This window comes from Pithys albifrons, chromosome 2 (assembly GCF_047495875.1).
Source record: "Pithys albifrons albifrons isolate INPA30051 chromosome 2, PitAlb_v1, whole genome shotgun sequence".
Classification (NCBI taxonomy): Eukaryota; Metazoa; Chordata; class Aves; order Passeriformes; family Thamnophilidae; genus Pithys; species Pithys albifrons.
In genome coordinates this window covers 66975104-66993750 of record NC_092459.1, presented here as the reverse complement: position 1 = coordinate 66993750, position 18647 = coordinate 66975104, and the positions used below count along the sequence as shown (strand labels likewise).

General features: G+C 39.7%; 1 protein-coding gene across 1 annotated transcript in view; it reads left to right on the top strand.

The window, feature by feature from the left end:
* The first annotated feature begins 9305 nt into the window (after positions 1-9305).
* The window catches only part of ADGB (androglobin), a 107449-nt gene continuing 98107 nt past the window's right edge, over positions 9306-18647 (top strand). The window contains exon 1 of the mRNA XM_071580896.1: positions 9306-9382. Coding sequence (XP_071436997.1) covers positions 9306-9382 — 77 coding nt within the window. The remainder of the gene's footprint in view (positions 9383-18647) is intronic.

The following is an 18647-nucleotide window of genomic DNA, read 5'->3' as shown; positions in this document are numbered from 1 at the left end:
TGTATGTTGTTGGTGTATGCTTTTGAGAACACAAATCTTCACATATGTTCCACACTATACTCAAATGCTTTCATTGACATTTGAAAACAACTTTATTTTCTAGTACCTGCTATGTTAAAGGTTTATTTAAAATTATTACAGTAAGGCTTTACTTAAGCTAGAATTGTATTTAATTAGCTAATATCCTAAGATAATTCAGATAAAAAGTTCTTAGTATGTCTTCTAAGCCAACATCTTTCTCCAAGCAAGGTTGTAGCAGGGTGCTTAGTTGTTTGTGTTGTTTGGTCTTAAACAATGGAGAATGTATGGCCCTGGGAAAGTTGTTTCAGTGCCTGACTGTCCCCTGAGAGTTTAACTGGTCTGAATGTTTGTAACTTTCATTTATGTCCATGGTCTTGTCTCTTCCTACTCTGCACCACTGTAAAAAATGTGTCCGTTAGATTTGTGCAGATTTATTGTACATGTAAAGCTTGACTGGTGTTTTTTTTTTCTTTGAAAGTCTGTAGCACTTTAGAAAGGAAGTTGCACCCCATCCTTGTTCCCTGTTTGCTGGCTTGTCTGAGTAAACCTTTCTAGCTAATCTGAAACTACCATAATCTTCTATTCAGTAACTTGGAAAACTCCATTTAGACTGTAAACTCACTCTTGATAAGGTGTTTAATCTCCCATATACTGTCTTTTTCTAAACTTTAATTAAAGCTGCACAAATGTAAAAGCCACCTTTACTGGGGAAACAGCCAATGGGAGGTAGTCTTTTTTTTTCCCAAACAGCTGTAGTGCTCTTTCTTGGTTTTGGTGTTTAGATTCAAGAGCAGAATGGAGACCAAACTTCAGAGCATTGGGACTGTACCTGAATGCATGCATCTCCCTTGGGTCCTGTCAGTGACAATGTAATCCAATGCAGGTTAGTTTCAAGAGTGTCTCAATTGCTGCTTGATGAGTTTTTGCTGCTATATTAAAGCACTTTACTTGCTCTGTATGTAACTTCTAAACCTCTGCATGAAGAGGGAATAGTTTCAGTTCTTCTTGGAGACACAGTGCCCGAATAATCATTTGATATATGGTGATACAAAGAAATACTAGAAAAGAAATATTTGCAGTAAAACCATGGCATTGAATGGTGAAACGTTTTGTCTTAAACTGCTGCTTCCCTATCTTAGTATTAACATCTTGCTATTGATCTTGATTCCAACCAGAACAATTTATTTGCTATGGAAACACAGTTCTCTAAGTGTGTTTATGCCTTCAACCTTCATATGGTGAATTGCTAAAGGATTGAAGAAACGGGGTTAGCAGTATACTGGGGTAAAAATCGTATTAACAAAATCCTAGAGAGATGCTAATGACTCTGAATGGAAATATATCATTTACTTGGCAGTATGCAAAAGGTCACTTGAGAGTTCTTTGTCCTGTAGCAAAACAATATTGAATATTAGGAATATACTAGATTCGGATCTAACTATATAGTGAAGACTTTTTGGAAGTTGTGCCTGTATTGTACATGATCATGATGACACTGTGTTGGTAGCTCATTTCTGTTTCAATTTGTGTGTAAAGAGGAAAAGTGTTCGGTGTATTTTTAAATACATGATTATGGCCTCTTTTATCACCACCTAATATAGCATTCATTCTGTGAAGACTTGTTGCTTAGACATCCTATGTGACTTTCATACTCATATGAAGAAGTTTTACTAGATAAGCTATTGATCTGTGCAAATACAAAATACTTTCTGCCCCAAATAAACTAAGAAAAATTCCTTGTTTAGGTAGAGATAGTGTTTCAGATAGCTTTACCTTGATAAGTGTACAAGTAGAGGGCCAGCATCTCTGTTGGTTCGTTCATTCTTTTGCCAAGATATGTGAAACCACCACAATTTATAGATAGAGTTAACAGACTGTCGATGCTGTGTCTGAACTCCCCTGCCTTTTACTGGTTTGTATCGAAGTGGTATGTGGTATCCATCCAGAATAATGGACTTTCAGTCTCTTGCATTCAGATGGGTATAGTTTTTTGACTTCTGTATTTCAAAAGTGTCCTGTAGACTGTGGTATTGGAGTAGTGTAGTGTTTGGGCCACGTTATCAATTTCCATTGTTCATAATATGTTGAAGCATCTTTGGTTATAATGACTGAATTTTTATTGACAGTAGTATCCCAGCATTGATTTAGCAAAAAGTACCCCATCAAGATATATTCAGTATTTACTAGAAATCATCATGTCTTAAAGATGACTTTATACTCAGTACTTATGCAGTACAGTAAAACATGGAAATAGCTGTATTGTGCCCAAGGATTGCTTGTAGCCTCTTTCCTGGACAGCATCTGCCTGGTTGTGTTAATGTTTCTGTGGTTTTATGTACAGGCTGTATTGGGTGTGTGTGGCAGGGTTTTGGTATTAAGGGGAACTACAAGAGTGGCTTCTGTCAAAAGCTGCTATAAGCTTCCTCTGTGTCTGACAGATCCAAGGCCAAGCTCATCGACAATAGTGGCACCTCTGAGATAACAGATTTAAATAGGGAAAAATAAAGCAAAAACCAGCAACTTCAGCTGATGAGAATACATGAAAGGAGCAGCTCTACAGACACCCAGGTCATTGAAGGATGGGGAGGAGGTGCTCCAGGCACTGAAGCAGAGATTCCCCTAAAGACCATGGTGGGGCAGGATGTGTCCCTGCAGCCCATGAAGTTCCACGGTGGAGCAGAAATCTACTTGCAGCCCATGGATGTCCTGACCCCAGAGCAGGTAGGTGTCTGAAGGAGACTGTGACCATGTGGTAAGCCCATGCTGAAACAGGTTTTCTGACAGGACTTTGGACCCTGTGGAGGATCCACACCAGTGCTTTCTGTTCCTCAAGGACTGCACCCCCAAAAAGGGACCTACACTGGAGCAGTTCATGAAGCCCATGGGGAGAACTCACACTGAAGTTTGTGGAGGACTGTCTGCCAAGAGAGGGGCCCCATGCTGGAGTGGCAGAAATGTGAGGAGTCTGTCCTGTGAGAAGGAAGGAGCAGCAGAGACTGTACTAAATGTGATAAAATGGCTGCAATCCTTGTTCCCCACCCCTCTGTGCCACTGGGTGGAGGAAGCAGAGAAAATTGTGAGTAAAGTTAAGCTCAAGAAGAAGGGAGGGGTGGGGGAAGTTGTCTTTAATATTTGGTTTGTATTTCTCATTATCCTACTCCAATTTGATTGTTAATAAACTAAACTAATTTCTCCAAGTCAAGTCTGTTTACCCATGACAGAAACTGGTGAGTGATCTCTGTCTGTATCTTGAACCATGAGCCTTTTGTTGTATTTTCTCTCCTCTGTCAAGCTGGGACGGGGATTGATAGTGGCTTTGATGTGCACCCAGTGTCCAGCTTGAGTCAACCCTCCACAAAGGCAAACTACTTTGCTTGAAAATTAGAGGATTTCTGTTTTCAACTGTACTTTGCCTCAAGATACCCCAAAATCACTGCCTTTCAGTATTTAGTAGTTTAAGGAGCAAGGACTTCATCAGATGGTCCATTGGGATGCTATTTTTTTGATTGGGTTATTGTTTTAAGCACAATTAGATGAGACTTAACTGTAGCTCAAATGGTTATGATGGAACTTGTTTATATGTATAATGGCATAAGTGTTGCAATAACTTATGTAATTTTTGTGTTTCAGAAGGTAGAGAATGTAAACTGCATTGCAGTGGTGGTTTTTTATTTAGAGAAGAAAATGTATTTTTGCTTGGTAGGCTTAGTAAACAAGTTTGAAGATATCTTACAGACATACCAGCTTATGGTCTTATTCATGAATGTTCATGAAGAATGTTAATCACAAATTTTTTTGGTAAAAAATATGTATCTAGCAATCATACATATCGTGTTTTTAAAATAGCACAACTTTCTGCTTTTAACCAGTAACCTCACTTAAAAATACACTGAAGTTAATCACTGTTAAAAAGGATTTGCAATGATCTGCAGCATGCCTTTACTTAGAACAAGACTTAACTTTGTAAATCTGGAAAAAATGTTACATTCTTAATCGTAAAAAACAAAATACTAGAGTAAAACAGTGTACTATGGGGTTTAATAGGCTCTACAGCAAAAAGGTCACACTACATTAACATAATGTATTAATTTTAATAATTTGCTTCTGTCCTTCAGGCTAGAATCAGAATTTAATTGTATCCTTTTGACAATATTTAGAATACTACTACTTCTGTCTGTATCCCCATTTTCTAACAGTTCCAATAGCTATAGTACCACAGTTGCCTCTAACTCCAAACTTCAGATAGGGTTTTCACGCAGTATCAAACCCAGGAAGCCATTCCTATTGACATAGAAAGATATTCGTGTTATGAATCATCAAACATAGAATTAACAAAAGAATTGGCAACGCTTCTGCACAGTTCTCTGAGCTACTTAAATTTTCCTCTGCTGCCTGCTCTTGGGAGCTATGCTCTGTTCCACCCAATATTTAAGTGGGGAGAGGATCAAAGTTGTGGCAGTCCCTAATTCATGGAACACCAGCCAAAAGTTAAGTGTGTGCCCTGAGCAGTCTCATGGGACTTGATGTTACTGTGATACTTAAATGGGACTTGAAGAGCTGCTTGATATCTTACTGAATATTTTGGGTCTGTGTTTCTCCAAAATGAGACTGTGGTACAAGAATGTGATTTAAAAAAAGGTAAGTGGAGATAATAATACAGCTAGGGTTCATCAGAGTCCTTTCTAGCACCATGTCAAATGGAGAGGAGGCTGGAATACTAGAAAAACAATGTCCCTGACAAGATCAGACGAGAGATGGTACTATAGGATATTTTTGAAAAGTCAGTGGGCAGAAAGTCCTATGCTTAGGCAAAGACTATTTTCTGTAATGCAATTGTCTTCCCCTACACCTTGTTTGTATTCTATCAGTTTATCTAAAAAAAATCTCTCACAGTCAATTTCCCCACTTTGCTCCCTAACATCAGGCTTAAGAGTTAACAGAATATAGCTGCTTGTGTGTAGTTTTAGTCCATCTGTTTGTGAGGATGGTTTTGCTCAAATTCAGTTCCCTGGCTGTGGTAGTTGAGGCCTTAATTTTGGTAGGCCTCAGTTTAGCAGGCCCAGATAGTCTTACATAGATTAGAAGGGACAAGCATCACCTGACATAGGCAACCAAAGACATATAACATCTGACATCACAGCAAGCATAAAAACAGGTGTAGGAGGGGCTTTGGTCAGTGCCCTTCATGGCTAACGCTGAGTGAACATGTTATCACCATGCCAGTAGTGTTAGGCCTTGCCACCACTTCACAGCTGTTTGGTTAAGGAAGTAAACATTTTTTGTCGTTGGTTTTTTAATCCTCTCTTGCTGCGTGTCCTTTGAGGGGAGTCTTTGGGGTGTTTTTGTGGGCTGAGGTAGTGGAGGTCGGTGTTTGTTGGGCAACTCGTGTAGAGTTTACATTTGTATATATGTGTTATATTGTAGTTTGGTTTTGGTTTTCTCTCTTCTGTATAAATATAAAAGCCTTGCCATTTAAAGTTCTACTTCTAGGGTTTTTTCCCCTCCCTTTCCCTTGGAGCTGAAGGGGCCTCTGACTCTCTGTGTTGGGTACTTGGCATTTTGCCAGTACAACCTAACACACTGGCTTATGTCACCTTAGCGTCTGACTGTTCATAATTGTGCACAGACTGCTCCTCCCAAGCTTATCACGTACTGCAAGGTTTTCATTTTCTCAGGCATTGTCATTCTCCGGTCACAATTGCCCTTTTTTTCCTCACCCTTCACTCTTTTTACGATCCTTCACAGTTTGCTATTCCTTAAATGCCAATACACTGCTGTCTTCCCTCTGTTCACTGTTTTCCCAATGGCCTTGTACCTTCCTTATATCAGTCCCACCTACTCTTTCAGTAAAGATAGAAGAGAATAGTGGAAGTAAGAATGCCCCTTTTTTTTGTTAAATGAATTAATTTCAGAATCTAAATCTTTCTAATATTGGATAAAAGAAATTAAAAAGTCTCCAAAACACACAAAATCAAAATCCATTTTATTTTCATCTCTTAACTTTGTTGCAACCTTTGTTGCTTAAAGATGCAGCATCTGTCCTTACAGAAGCCTCTGGTCTAATTTTGACCTAACTCTTTTTTTCATGGAAAACTTCCCAGAATGACAGAATGGATAATGTTGAAAGTGGCCTTTGAAGGTCATGTAGTCTTACATCCATGCTCCGAGCTTGGGCAGGTTGCTCATGGTCATATTCAGTTTGATGAAAACTCCACAGTCTTGTTGGAAAAGCTGTTCCAGTATTGGACCACCTTCACTGTAATTTAAAAATATTATTAAATCTTATTTTAAAGAGGAGTTTTCCATATTTAAGTTTTCACATTGATTCTAGTCCTCCACTTGGCACCTCCAAGAAGAATCTGATTGTTTTTAGCCTACTCATCATCTATTTCTAACTGGTTTGCCACCCTACCACACTCCCAGACCCACCTCTTAAGGTCTTCCTGTCTTGTTCTGAAATCCTTGTGCCTTCTGTAAAATCTGAGGAGAGTTAATTCTGAACTGCAAGATTCCTGAGAGGGGTTTTGGTTCCTGTTCAGAGTTAACTCTCTGTTCTCTCCAACAAGTACTGGTAGCTATAAAAACCTGCAAAATATTTAAGAGTAAAAGGATATTTTACTGCAAGTCACTTGCATGTGCTACAGCAGTTGATGTGATGCTTTAAGGAAAAACAAAAAAGCTGATGTTTTGAATTATGTCTTGGAATAATAATGACCAGAATGCCACTTAACTATTGCTATTCAGTGCATGTTACCTTAGTATTTGTTTAGTGACATCTCATTGGGTTCCTAACAGACAATGCTAATTATATTGCCTTGTGTATTTATTCCATATTTTCTAATGCCAGCTGCATTACAATTTTCTCCCTTCAGGGGTGTCTGTCAGATATAGTTCATGGCTGGAGACACTGGGCCAGTGAAACAGCTGATGTGACCTTGCAGACTCTTTGCCAGTTAGGAAACTAGCTTTTTTGAAATGCAGATTATTTTCTTTCCACACAAGCTGTCTTTGTCATTGCTCTTAGGTTATGGAATTCTAAATTAAATTCTTGCAAAAATAAAAAGATGGAACTTGAAGAGTGAAAAACTTGAGATCCTTTTTTTCCCTCACAAAGCATTGAGATACATGTTTTTAATGCCATCCCTCTTGCAAACAAATTTATTTTAGGATTTTATGGTAAAAGATGCATTTTGAATGTCATATGTAGCAACTACCATTAAAGAGAACAAAGAATGAATGAAAGCTCTGTAGCTTATATATTCTTCTGATTTCTGTCTTTCTTCCTTTACCACCCAAAAATGTTTACATTATAATTGCAGTCAAGTTTCAGTTACTTTTATGTTGTCTTTCACATAACTGTATTACAGGAGTTATATTTGTTGGGATGCTGCAAACCTGCAGTGGGATCAGAAAGGAAGTTTTCCTGCTAGAAAAACTTTCACAGGTGCCTCTTGCACCAATGTTTTATAGATACTTTTCCACAGTATTTTCTCTGCCCAGTAAGTATAGGAAAGGAAAAGTGATTCAGAGGAAGAGATGGAAATCCCAGATGATCTGAAGTGCTTTATCTGCATTCTGCATCACAAACTCAGTCCTGTCAATTCCAGCCCAGTCTCCAAGTTGGCATCAGCAGCCAGATGTTTGAACTTACTTCTGTCTCCACTATTTTTTGTCTGTATGCCCTAATCAATATTTGATATAATAATTGTATGAAGAGAAGACCAGCTGTTCAGTTTGAAAAGAAATAAATAAACTTGAAATGTTTACTTGGCTTCCAAGTGAGAAGTGTCCCAAAGTATCTTATTTAAAATGTATGCTGTTGGACATAATGCTGAAGGAAATGCCAAGATATGAAAGAATTCTCCACTTTAAAATTTATTAGTATGTATCTGGCCGCCTGTCATCTTCATATAAATCAAGATCTGACATTTGTCTAAAATAAGCCTCTAGATGTAGCAACAACGGCATATTTTTTCCTCTTATTTTTTTATCTACTCATGCCCTCTGCAATCTGATAAACAGATTTTCATCGATTTTTTTTATATATTTAAAAAATAGATTAAGTAATGAAGTATATTCAGTTTTATCAATAATTTTTCATCATTCAGTAAACAGTGAGGAACTGCAAATAGATTAAGAGTTAGAAATAGGAGCTGTTGATAATAATGTAGTCTGTGGACTGTATCTGAAAAAGTCTGTGTATAAACAAAGGTGAAGTCAGCTATCTGCTGAATTCAAAACCAGCAAATTAATGTTAGTTTCACCTGACCCTAGTGGAACTCTTTTCACTTTGGTAGTCACATGCTTCATATCAGGAATTAATTAGTTGTATCAGTTGAAAATAGAAAACAAGAATTTGTGCAATCTAGCTCTAAATCTAGGCGGCCTGGGCACTGCTGACTCATATTCCACTTGCCATCAACCAAGACCCCCATGCTGCTTTCCGCAGCTTTGCTTTCCAGCGTCTCCTTCCTGTCTGTACGAACATCCATGGTTGCCCCATCCCAGGTGCAAAATGCAGTTCTTGTCGTTGTTCAGCTTCCTATGGCTGGTCATTGCCCATCTCTCCCATATGTCGAGGTGTCTGTGCAGGTCCTCCCCTGCCGAGTCAGGAGCTCCTCCTAATTTAGTATCACTGGCAAACAAACTACTTTCTTTGAGAAGATCCTTCAAGCTGCTCAGAGGCTCAGAAAGCATTATCATAGAATCAATAGGGTTGGAAAAGACCTCTGCGATGATCAAGTCCAACCCTTGGTCCAACTCCAGTCCTCTTACCAGATCATGGCACTCAGGTGCCAAGTCCAATCTCAGTTTAAAAACCTCCAGGGATGGTGAATCCACCACCCCTCTGGGCAGCCCGTTCCAATGCCTGATTACTCTCTCTGGAAAGAATTTTTTTCTGATATCCAACTTATATTTCCCCGGGCAGAGCTTGAGCCCGTGCCCCCTTGTCCTATTGCTGAGTGCCTGGGAGAAGAGACCAGCCCCCACCTGGCTAGAACTTCCCTTCAGGTAGTTAGTGTCAGTGATGAGGTCACCTCTGAGCCTCCTCCAGGCTAAACAACTCCACCTCGAAGCCAAACCTTTGGCCACAAAGGCACTTCACACCCTATTTTTGTCTCCTTTAAGTGCAGCGGGCGGCGCTGATCGTGTCCGAGCTCCCGCACCCTTGGCCGGCCCCGAGGGCCCATCCGGAGCTCCCCGCGGGCCCGGGTTGAGCAGCGGGGGCGGTGCTGGTGGGTCTCCCGGCAACGAGGGGGACGCGGCGGGCCCGACCCGCGGCCATGGCCTCCAAGGGCAGCAAGAAGAAGGACCTCGCCAGCCGCACCAGCGCCGGGCAGTCGGGCGCCTCCGTCAAAGCGTGAGAGCCCCAGAGGGGCGGGCGGGCACGGGAGCAGGGCTGTCCCCGCCGGCCGGACACGGGGCTGCCGGGAAACACACTGCGATTCCCGCTCGGGGCGACTGTGGGCGCCCCTTTGGCCGGCTGGAAACTTTCCGCCCGGGCTTCCTTTCCTCGGGGCCGGGAGTCCGCTGATATGGGCCGGACCGGGCGGCTTCGTTCGTCCTCATGTCTGCGTGGCGGCCTTGTTGCCACGGCAGCGGCAACACAGGTGCGCGCCCTTAGCCCTGTGCGGTGCCTGTGAGAAAGTCTACTTGCTCATGGGGCTGCTTAATTAAAAGTGGTTTCAGACGGCAGGGTGCGGTTGGTTGTCCTTGGGTTTCGTTTTAGTTTGATTGCTTGTTCAGCTGGAGGCCTTGCTCAGGTTCAGGCTGTGCTCCCTGCGACCCGCCGAGCCGGTGGGGTGCGTGTCTTGCAGCATACCTGGTCGGGCAGCCAGGGAACCTCGCACCTCGAGCACTGCAGGGCAAATGAAGCTTTCAGCAGGTGGTCAGGAGCCATCAGTAGTTAAATGATCGCTGAAATAGTTTTAGGTTTAAAAGAACCTCGACTCAGGACAGTAATGCAGACCCACCACGTTTCCATCAGGTAGAGGAACTAAACTAGCTGAAGGTTTTGGAGCAAAATGATTAATGACTCCTATGGCACATCAGTTCCACTTACAGAAGGGTAACTCCTTGTGCCTGGAATATTTGCTTTATGTCGTAATTAATCTGAGGAAAGTAAGTATATTTTAAAAAAGCATTCTTCCTATTAATTTCTTAATTACTTCTCTGGAAGTAGCATCTCTTGAGTTATTTTTAATTGATTCGCTGATTGCAGGGTCTTTAGTGTGAATTTGTATATTTCTTCCTGCAAAGACAAATAAATAAATACAAAGCATTGACTTTCTTTCACCATTGCTATTTTGGCTTGTGAGTTCTATTTCTGTATTTTAAGCAGCTTTCTCATCCTAAATTATGTAAGCCTGAATGCATGGTGTTGTCAGGATTCAAATGATAAAGGTATCTGATGTATCATGCCCTTCTTTTCTTCTGCCTTATGTGAAGGGTTCAGTTGTACAACTTAACTTCTCTCTTGAAATCAATCCCAAATGCCCCTTTGTTAATATTTTGTTTCTAGGTACCCAGCCTTTGCTACACAGTAGTTTCTTGTTTCATATTTTCATATTTCTGTTTTGTATTTCATGCTTTGATTCCCATTTTGATAACTTTTCTGTTGTTGCAGACTGCCAGTATCGATTCCACCCTTCTCCCCACTGCACCCTTTGCTTAGTAACTTTGTTGTTGTTTTGGCCACAGCCGTGCAGCTCCTCATATTTATTGGTTCAGACAGTTTATCAAATTTTTTCTGGTGATGTCTAAGCTATTGGGAACACTTTTATTTTTTAGCACTTTTGGAGAAAAAGAAGGAAATTTATTTTACATATGGTGGAGTAGCTTGAAGATATCCTAGTGGTGGCTTAGTGACTTTGTTTGTTCTGTAGTCTAATAACATGTTACAGTAAACTGATTGTAATGCAGAACTGTCATAACACAGAATAAATAGCTTATATTTATGGGGCTTTTTTATTAGTCTTATAAATTCAATTTTAACTGTAGTGTATCGTTTCAGTTTATCTTGTGATAAACCGTTGTGATACAGAGTGCCCCTGTTGTAAACTCTCAGCAGTAAACATCTACATATTTTGGTGCTGCATGCGTTTCCATATGAATTCTTATTGTCCTGAACCATATTCAGGCATGTGGAGAGATAAAATTTATTTTTTTAAAATAATCTTATAATTTTCTTATTTTATGGAACAGCTCTTAAGGTACAGAACTACCTCTGTTTGTATTTGAATCAATTAATATTTATATTATCAGAAACGCTTGTAGTGTGAAAGGGGAAAACAGGAAGGCTATGATGCCAAAGAAAAAAAAAATCTAAAGTTACAGCAACTCTGATACTAACTTCCTGACTAACCTATCCCTACTTGTTTTTTGTCATTCTGCAATTACTAAGTCCCTTTGGATGAATGGATGAAATTGGTGTAAGTCAATACATGGCTTTTCAAGTTCAGCAACTGACCTGATAAACCTTGATTAAGTTGTCAGGAAAGATTTTCCTTTCACATCTTTTGAGCTGTAGATAATTAATTTAAGTCAATGAACTTACTGAACTTTTGTGCATTTAATTTTTTGTCTTGGAACAAAAATTTTACAGAAATAGGAGCCACATTTTCTCATGAAACATAGAGAATGGTGCTATAAATGTTTGAAAATTTGGTTTCAGCTTTTGCTATGCTTTTATGTTGTTTTACACTGTAAATTGTGCTTTCTGAGTAGATTAAAGGCTCTATTATACTACAGTACTTAGTCTCAGTAAGAACTTCAGCCTGCTGAAAACCCACATGAATCTTAATACTCCCTAGTCAAAAATCTCTGTGAAAATCTGGTGTTTCTGAAAACAGTGAAATTTTTTGATAGTTGGGAACTGAACACAGTGGGACTAAAAGTTTGCCCTTAAGAACACTTCTAACACCTTGAATAGCCTTTCATCTTTCTTGCCCTTGTTTCTTACATGGATGGAAATTTATAAACAAACCCTGTATCAGAAAGATACTTTAGCATTCTTTGTCTCTCTGAAATGCCTGAAGCTTTGAAACTTTTTTTTTTCAGTTGTGCCAATGGTCTCCAAACCTTTTTGATTGTGCAATCCAATTAGTAAAAGGATTTTGAGTGCAGCCTTCCAATATATGTTTACTTATTCCTTTATCAGTTATATAAACACGCTATTCAAGTTCTAATATATTTTTTCCTTGTGCTGCTTTGGAGACCTCTGCTATAATCTACGGAATTTCTGCGAAAAGAACAAGCCACTAGGCAGTTTGAAGTTTTGAACTACACTCTGCTAAAGTTTATACTGACCTTTTTCTTTGAATTAGGCTTGTGGTCAAAATTTAAAACTACAGACAGTTATTTTTGCAAAATGGAGACTGTATTTGATTTTTCAGTTTTCCACATTGCTTCTAAACTGCTTTCCCCTTTGTCATAGGATTTGTGTTGTCATAATGATGGCAATGCAATTGGTAGCAGACAGATCAAGACGTCATTTCTTTGTTTGGAAATGGAAAGATGCTGGATAATGAGGAATATCTGTATTACAGTAAAGTTATTCTGTGTTTGCAGGTCTACGAGAACAAGATACAAATGTCATTTATATACTCAAAAGTACAGTTCTAGCCCCAAATGCAGAGAACATTCAGTTGTATGATTTATGGCTAGATCTGTGTCAATTTATCAAGAAAAATTAGAAGAGTACTGAGTTGGTTCTATAGGAGTCTGCCCTGGGACAAAATGAATAGTACTTATGCTCTTGTTTATAATTGTTGAGAAAAAGTGCTGAGCGTGATGATAACACCATCATTCTTTGTAACTTCGTGTTTCAGTCCTCATTTTGTTTGGTAATCCCTGAGTCAGACGCACCTGTTTCATCAGGTAATGATTTTCTCCTAATATTAGGAAATATTGTTTGTAATGATTGTAAATGTTTCATCAAAGGCAATTTGCCAAGTCTTTTTTTAGTGGGTTGTGGAAATTAGAAATAAATCTTACACTCACACTGTAAGATTGCAGCTGTGTTCAGTGGATACATATCAATTGCTTCTTAGATATCTGGATTTCAGTAAAGCTTTTGATACCATCTCTCACAGGATCCTTCTGAACAAAAATGTCCAACAGCACAGCTGATGAGCAACACATCATATGATGAGCAATTGGCTCATGGGTTGAGCACAGAGGGTGATTGTGAATGGGGTGACATCAGACTGTTGGCCTGTCACTCGTGGGCTTCCTCAGGGCTCCATCTTACGCCCTGTGCTCTTCAACATCTTCATAAATGACTTGGACACAGGACTTGAAGAAATACTAAGTTTGCAGATGATGCAAAATTGGGAGAAGATACTGACTCCCTTGAAGGCAGAGAGGCCTTGTACAGAGACCTTGACAAATTAGAGGGCTAGTCAATCACCAACCATGTGAAGTTTAACAAAGACAAGTCCTGGATTGTGCACCTGGGACAGGACAACCCTGGATGTGTGTACCTTGATATCCATTTGTGTCCATTCTGTTACCAAGTTTATTCAGAACGTTTGTAAGACAAACAATTACTGTGCAAATTTTGTGTAAATCTGTGAGAACCTGGGCAATGTTACTATCCCTGTATTTGAAAGAGGAATGGATGCTTGCAAGCTGCCTGGGAAAATGTCTTGTCAGTTTAGTATTCTGATGCAATTGCAAGATAGGTATTCCATGTTATATTTTAGAACAAAAGTTGCAGTTGCAGTGATAAAAATGTTAAAAATACTTTGTCTTCTGACTAATATTATTTTTCTGATGGTAAGTGCTACTTGTTTTATATGCCACTAATGATCAAAATCCTGAATAGAAATATCAGTAATATTAAAAAACTAATTTTTAAAAAAATAATTTGTAAAAAAAATCCCAAAGCAATCAGTGCATGCAAAAAAACCCACAAACAAAACAACTTCAGTGTTACAATTTCAACTTCTGTGGATAAAGGTAATGTAGAAGCACTCTGAAAGTAATATGTACAAATATCTGGGCAATGTATTTTGATCACCTTAAAATCACCTTTTTAAATTTTAGTGAGATCAGGCTTCTTTTTTTCCCCCCCCATAAGTCCTTAGAACAGTCAGCGCAGTACATCTGCACTGTGGAAAATCAATCAGGATTGTTGGTGGATATATTGCATTGCTGGAATGGGACCTCAGAAGCATATGGAGGAGGCAGGAAAATTGCTTTGGACTTGTCTAGGTGGACTTCCTGTGAGTCTCTGCTGGATGCTCCAGTGGGTCTCTCTTATTATTGCTTTCTAATTAGGTACCAATTCCCTTCAGGAGCTAGGCAGTTGCTAGAGATGACAGACTGAAGAACTGAAAAGAACTGCTGCCTTTATAGCTTTTCTTAATTGCACCATTAGAGGCTACTGAGAATCTGATCTTTCCCAGGTTTCAACAGCTGTGGTGAATAGGAATTGATGTCTTTGTCGGCAGTGAAAGAGAGTCTGGCTAGTAAGAATGGATAATGAATTAAATGCTTTTTAAATTAATTTGATGAAGCTCTATGCCATCAAGCCCAATTTTCTGAATTAAATTTGAGCCATCAGCATCTATCTCAATTAGGGTTTGGACTATTAGGGGAAAAAAAGTAAGGAGTTGACGGTCAGTGCCAAGAGAGGCAAGTGATTTAGGGGTAATTGTGGCACAGGCAGAGGTCATCAATATATAAAAGGGAAGGTCAGAGTAGTGCTGAAGTACTTTTTAGGGAGCACAGAGGTCGATGGCAAGTTGAACATGAGTCAGCAGTGCCTTGGCAGCCAGGAGGGCCATCCGTGTCCTGGGGGGCATCAGGCAAAACATCGCCAGCCAGTCAAGGGAGGGGATTGTCCTGCTTTGCTCTGCACTGGGGCAGCCTCATGTGGGTATTGTGCACAGTTTTGGGCACCACAATGTAAGAAAGATATTAAGCTCTTGGAGAGTATCCAAAGGAGAGCAATGAAGATGGTGAAGGGCCTTGAGGGGAAGCCGAATGAGAAGTGTCTGAGAGCACTTGGTCTGTTCAGCCTGGAGACGAGGAGGCTGAGGGGATACTTCATCACAGTCTACAACTTCCTTGTGAAGGGAAGAGGAGAACTGGCACTGATCTGTTCTCTGGAGTGACCAGTGACAGGATGTGAGGGAATGGCCTGAAATTGTGTCAGGGGAGGTTTAGGTTGGGTATTAGAAAAAGTTGCTTCCCCCAGAGGGTGGTTGGGCACTGTAACAGGCTCCCCAGGGAATTGGTCACAGCACCAAGCCTGGCAGAGTTGAAGAAGCATTTGAATGATACTCTTAGGCACATGGTGTGTCTCTTGGGGATGGTCCTGTGCAAGGCTCAGTGTTGGACTCAATGATCCTTGTGGGTCCTTTCCAACTCAGGATATTATGTGATTCTGTGAAGAGCAGTATTTACTGCTGTTGTATCCTTAGGCACCAGCAGAGACAGGCTGAAGTGTGGACTGGCTGGAAGAAGTGTTTTAAGTGTAGCTGTGTGCCTGGTTGATTGCAATGAGTAGCAGCTTGCTGCATTCCTGTTATACAGTGGGGTGCTGCACCAAAGCCTAGGGTTACCTAATGTTTGTTAGTAAGATTAAAGGCTAGGACAGGAAGAACAGGAAAAAAAATAGTGATACTGTTAGTTCATACTTCAGTTCCTCTGTACCTAGGGTAAGGTGTCAGCCAAGGCTTGTGATTGAGGTTTTATGCACTGCCAGTGTATGATCTTTAGGTAAGTATACTTATGTTTAGACTACAGCAGTGGTTTAGAAAATATAGACTGAACACATTAATTTTTTGATGTTTGGGGAATTGGGCTGAACTTTGTGAATTGCAAGAACTAATGACTTGGAGATAAGAGGGTGGTGGTTCAACTTGAGCTGCTTTTAATGGTGTGCTAGACTTTTCATGTTGGTTAACATAAGTTTTAATAGGCACTAAAATTTACATGGATACATGGTACAAATCTGCAGAAAAGAAATCCACTGAAGATTCTATAAATACCTGGCAACCACATCCAGCTCGGGAAGTGCTTGAACTAAAAATGATTAGAGACTGTCAAAAGTATTTGCCAAATATACTACATATGCCTTTGTGTTTTTTGTAGGCTTTCAATTACAAGTTTTGTTTGGGACAAGATGTTGTGCTGCAGTTCACCCGTGCTCTCATTCAGTACTCCTGTTCTCTTGTTTGTGGTCCAAGAGGGTAGCCCAGTGGTACATCTTTGTCTTGCAAGATATATTTTATTTGAGAGAAGGAGTTGCTGTATTATTTACTGTAAAAGCTAGTTAGATTTGTTTGTAGATGCTTATGCTTTTTTTGATAGCATGAGCTACAGTCAGAGATGAGTATGGCTCAGTGGTTATAATGAAGTTCTGCTAGAGACTTGGAACAGGGTTAACATTTTGGACAAAAGATATTGAGGATACTAGTCCTGATGTTTGCAATTTTTGGGTTAGGTGTATCCATTTTATGGTTAATTCCGCCCCCATTATTTTAGAATTGGGGCTGTCTAAAAAAGCAAGTGGCTTCAAGTGCTGTGTTTTAACCCCTTCTGGCAGCTCTGTTCCACACATCCCTGCACTTACTCATCCCCAGCAGGATGGGGGTCATAATCCAAGTAAAAATACAGAAACTTGTGGGTTCAGATAAAGACAGTTTAATAGGTAAAAAGGAAAGCAAAACAAGGAATTCATTCACTACCTCCCATGGGCAGGCAGGTGTTCAGCTACCCCCAGAAAAGCAGGGCTCCTTCATGGGAAGACAAATGTCATCACTCGAAACATCTCTCCTTTCCTTCTTCTTCCCCCAGCTGTTGCTGAGTGTGACACCGTATGGTAAAGAGTGTCTGTTTGATCAGTTGGGGTCATGTATCTGGGCTGTGTCCCCTCTGGTGCCTTCTTTTGCCCCTCCAGCCCTTGCTGGCAGAGCAGTGCAAGAAGCAGAAAAGGCCCTGGCTCTGTGTAATTGCTGCTCAGCAATATCTGAAACATCCCTGTGTTATCAACACTGTTTTCATCACAAATCTATAATATATCCCCCCTGTACAAGCTGCTGTGAAGAAATTACCTCAGTCCTAGCCAAACCCAGTACAGCTGCTCTCTGGACTTTGCAAGGAAAAGAAGATTTATATGAAAAATTTTAAACCTGCACTGCATTTATAAGCTGCTTTACAATTGTAACTGGTAACATATTACAAGATTTTTATACTCTTACTACAAAGCTGATTTTTTATAACTCAGGAGGCTCTTCTCTCTCAAATATCTCAGTCCAGATCCTTTCTAACCAAAGCAGTTAAGGCTTCACAAGACTGGCAGCGAGCTGTAGTGTGTCTTGAGTAACAGTAGTTGTTAATTTTCAGTTCGCACCTACTGTCTTGATTAAGTAAGAATGTTTTGAGATCACAGTCTGATTTAGCAATCTTTCAGTTGCAGTATTTCCAAAGATAAACAGAATTATATTCATTTGAATGGCAGTCCAAGGCCTTTTTGAAGGGTTTATTGGCTGTTTGCATTATCTATATTGGCAAGGTATTTCCTGTTCTCCCAAATAATTCAGAAGCAACATAAATTCATAATGGCCCAGGATTTCAGGACATGCAGCTGCAGAACTAAAGAGATGAACACTGAGCAAATGCACATACATGCTTTCCACAGACATGGTAATGTTAGTGAATAAATGTGTCATGATCTTAGGTTCAATTTGGGTGAAACTCTTTGGTTAATAATTGTTCTTCAAAAGTTATTTATTGCATCACTCTCCATCTGCAAGCTCTACTACTGTACTATTGTGCTAATACCTAAACTCTAACTAAAGCAAGAGACATTCTTGAAGAGTTTGCATTGTTCTTCCTCAGTATAAAAGATCTGCTTTTCATTTATTGTTTATTGCCTGTTTTGTAAGTAATTTGAATTTCCAAGGGCAGTAATGTTGTTAGTCTCAAAAATAGAATTTTTAGTGCTAGCATATTCTGGCCAGAAAGATGAAGATCTTCCTTTCAGCACCTGTGCTTCATTCATTGAAATTTTTCAGTGTGTAAACACAGTATAACTTTAATTAACATAGTCAATCTGTTGGTACTTTTTTTCCTCTTTTGGTCTACCTTCCACTTCCTTTTTTAATTTCATGCTTTGTGATGAGACAGTGGTGTTTTTTTCCCCAAGAAAATATGATAAAAATATTTAAATAGCATATAAGCCAATCAGTAAGTTTTAAATTTTTTAATAACAAGATTACATGTTAATTAGAAAATTATATATTCAAATTAATTTTTCTAGTTAATTCTAATTAAAACAAAGAACCCCTGAGAGCTCAACCTACTTGTTCTGTAGATTTCAAACTTCACGGACTCATGGGCATGAAAACATTAAGTAATATGCTAGTGACAGTATCACACTAAAGGCTGTACTCTCCACTGGTCTTAGTTTTAGGTGTTTCTTTCCATGAAGTTCAAAGCACTGCCAAAGGATCCTGCAGGCAAACACTCCATGAGCCATTGGTTGGAGACTGTACAATCAGACTGTGCAAGAGAAGTCTAGACTTTTATGGCAATGTGTAATGAACAGCATAATAGAGAAAAGCAGCTTTCAGCAGAACTACAAAGCAAAAGATGTGCTGTCAAAAGAAAAG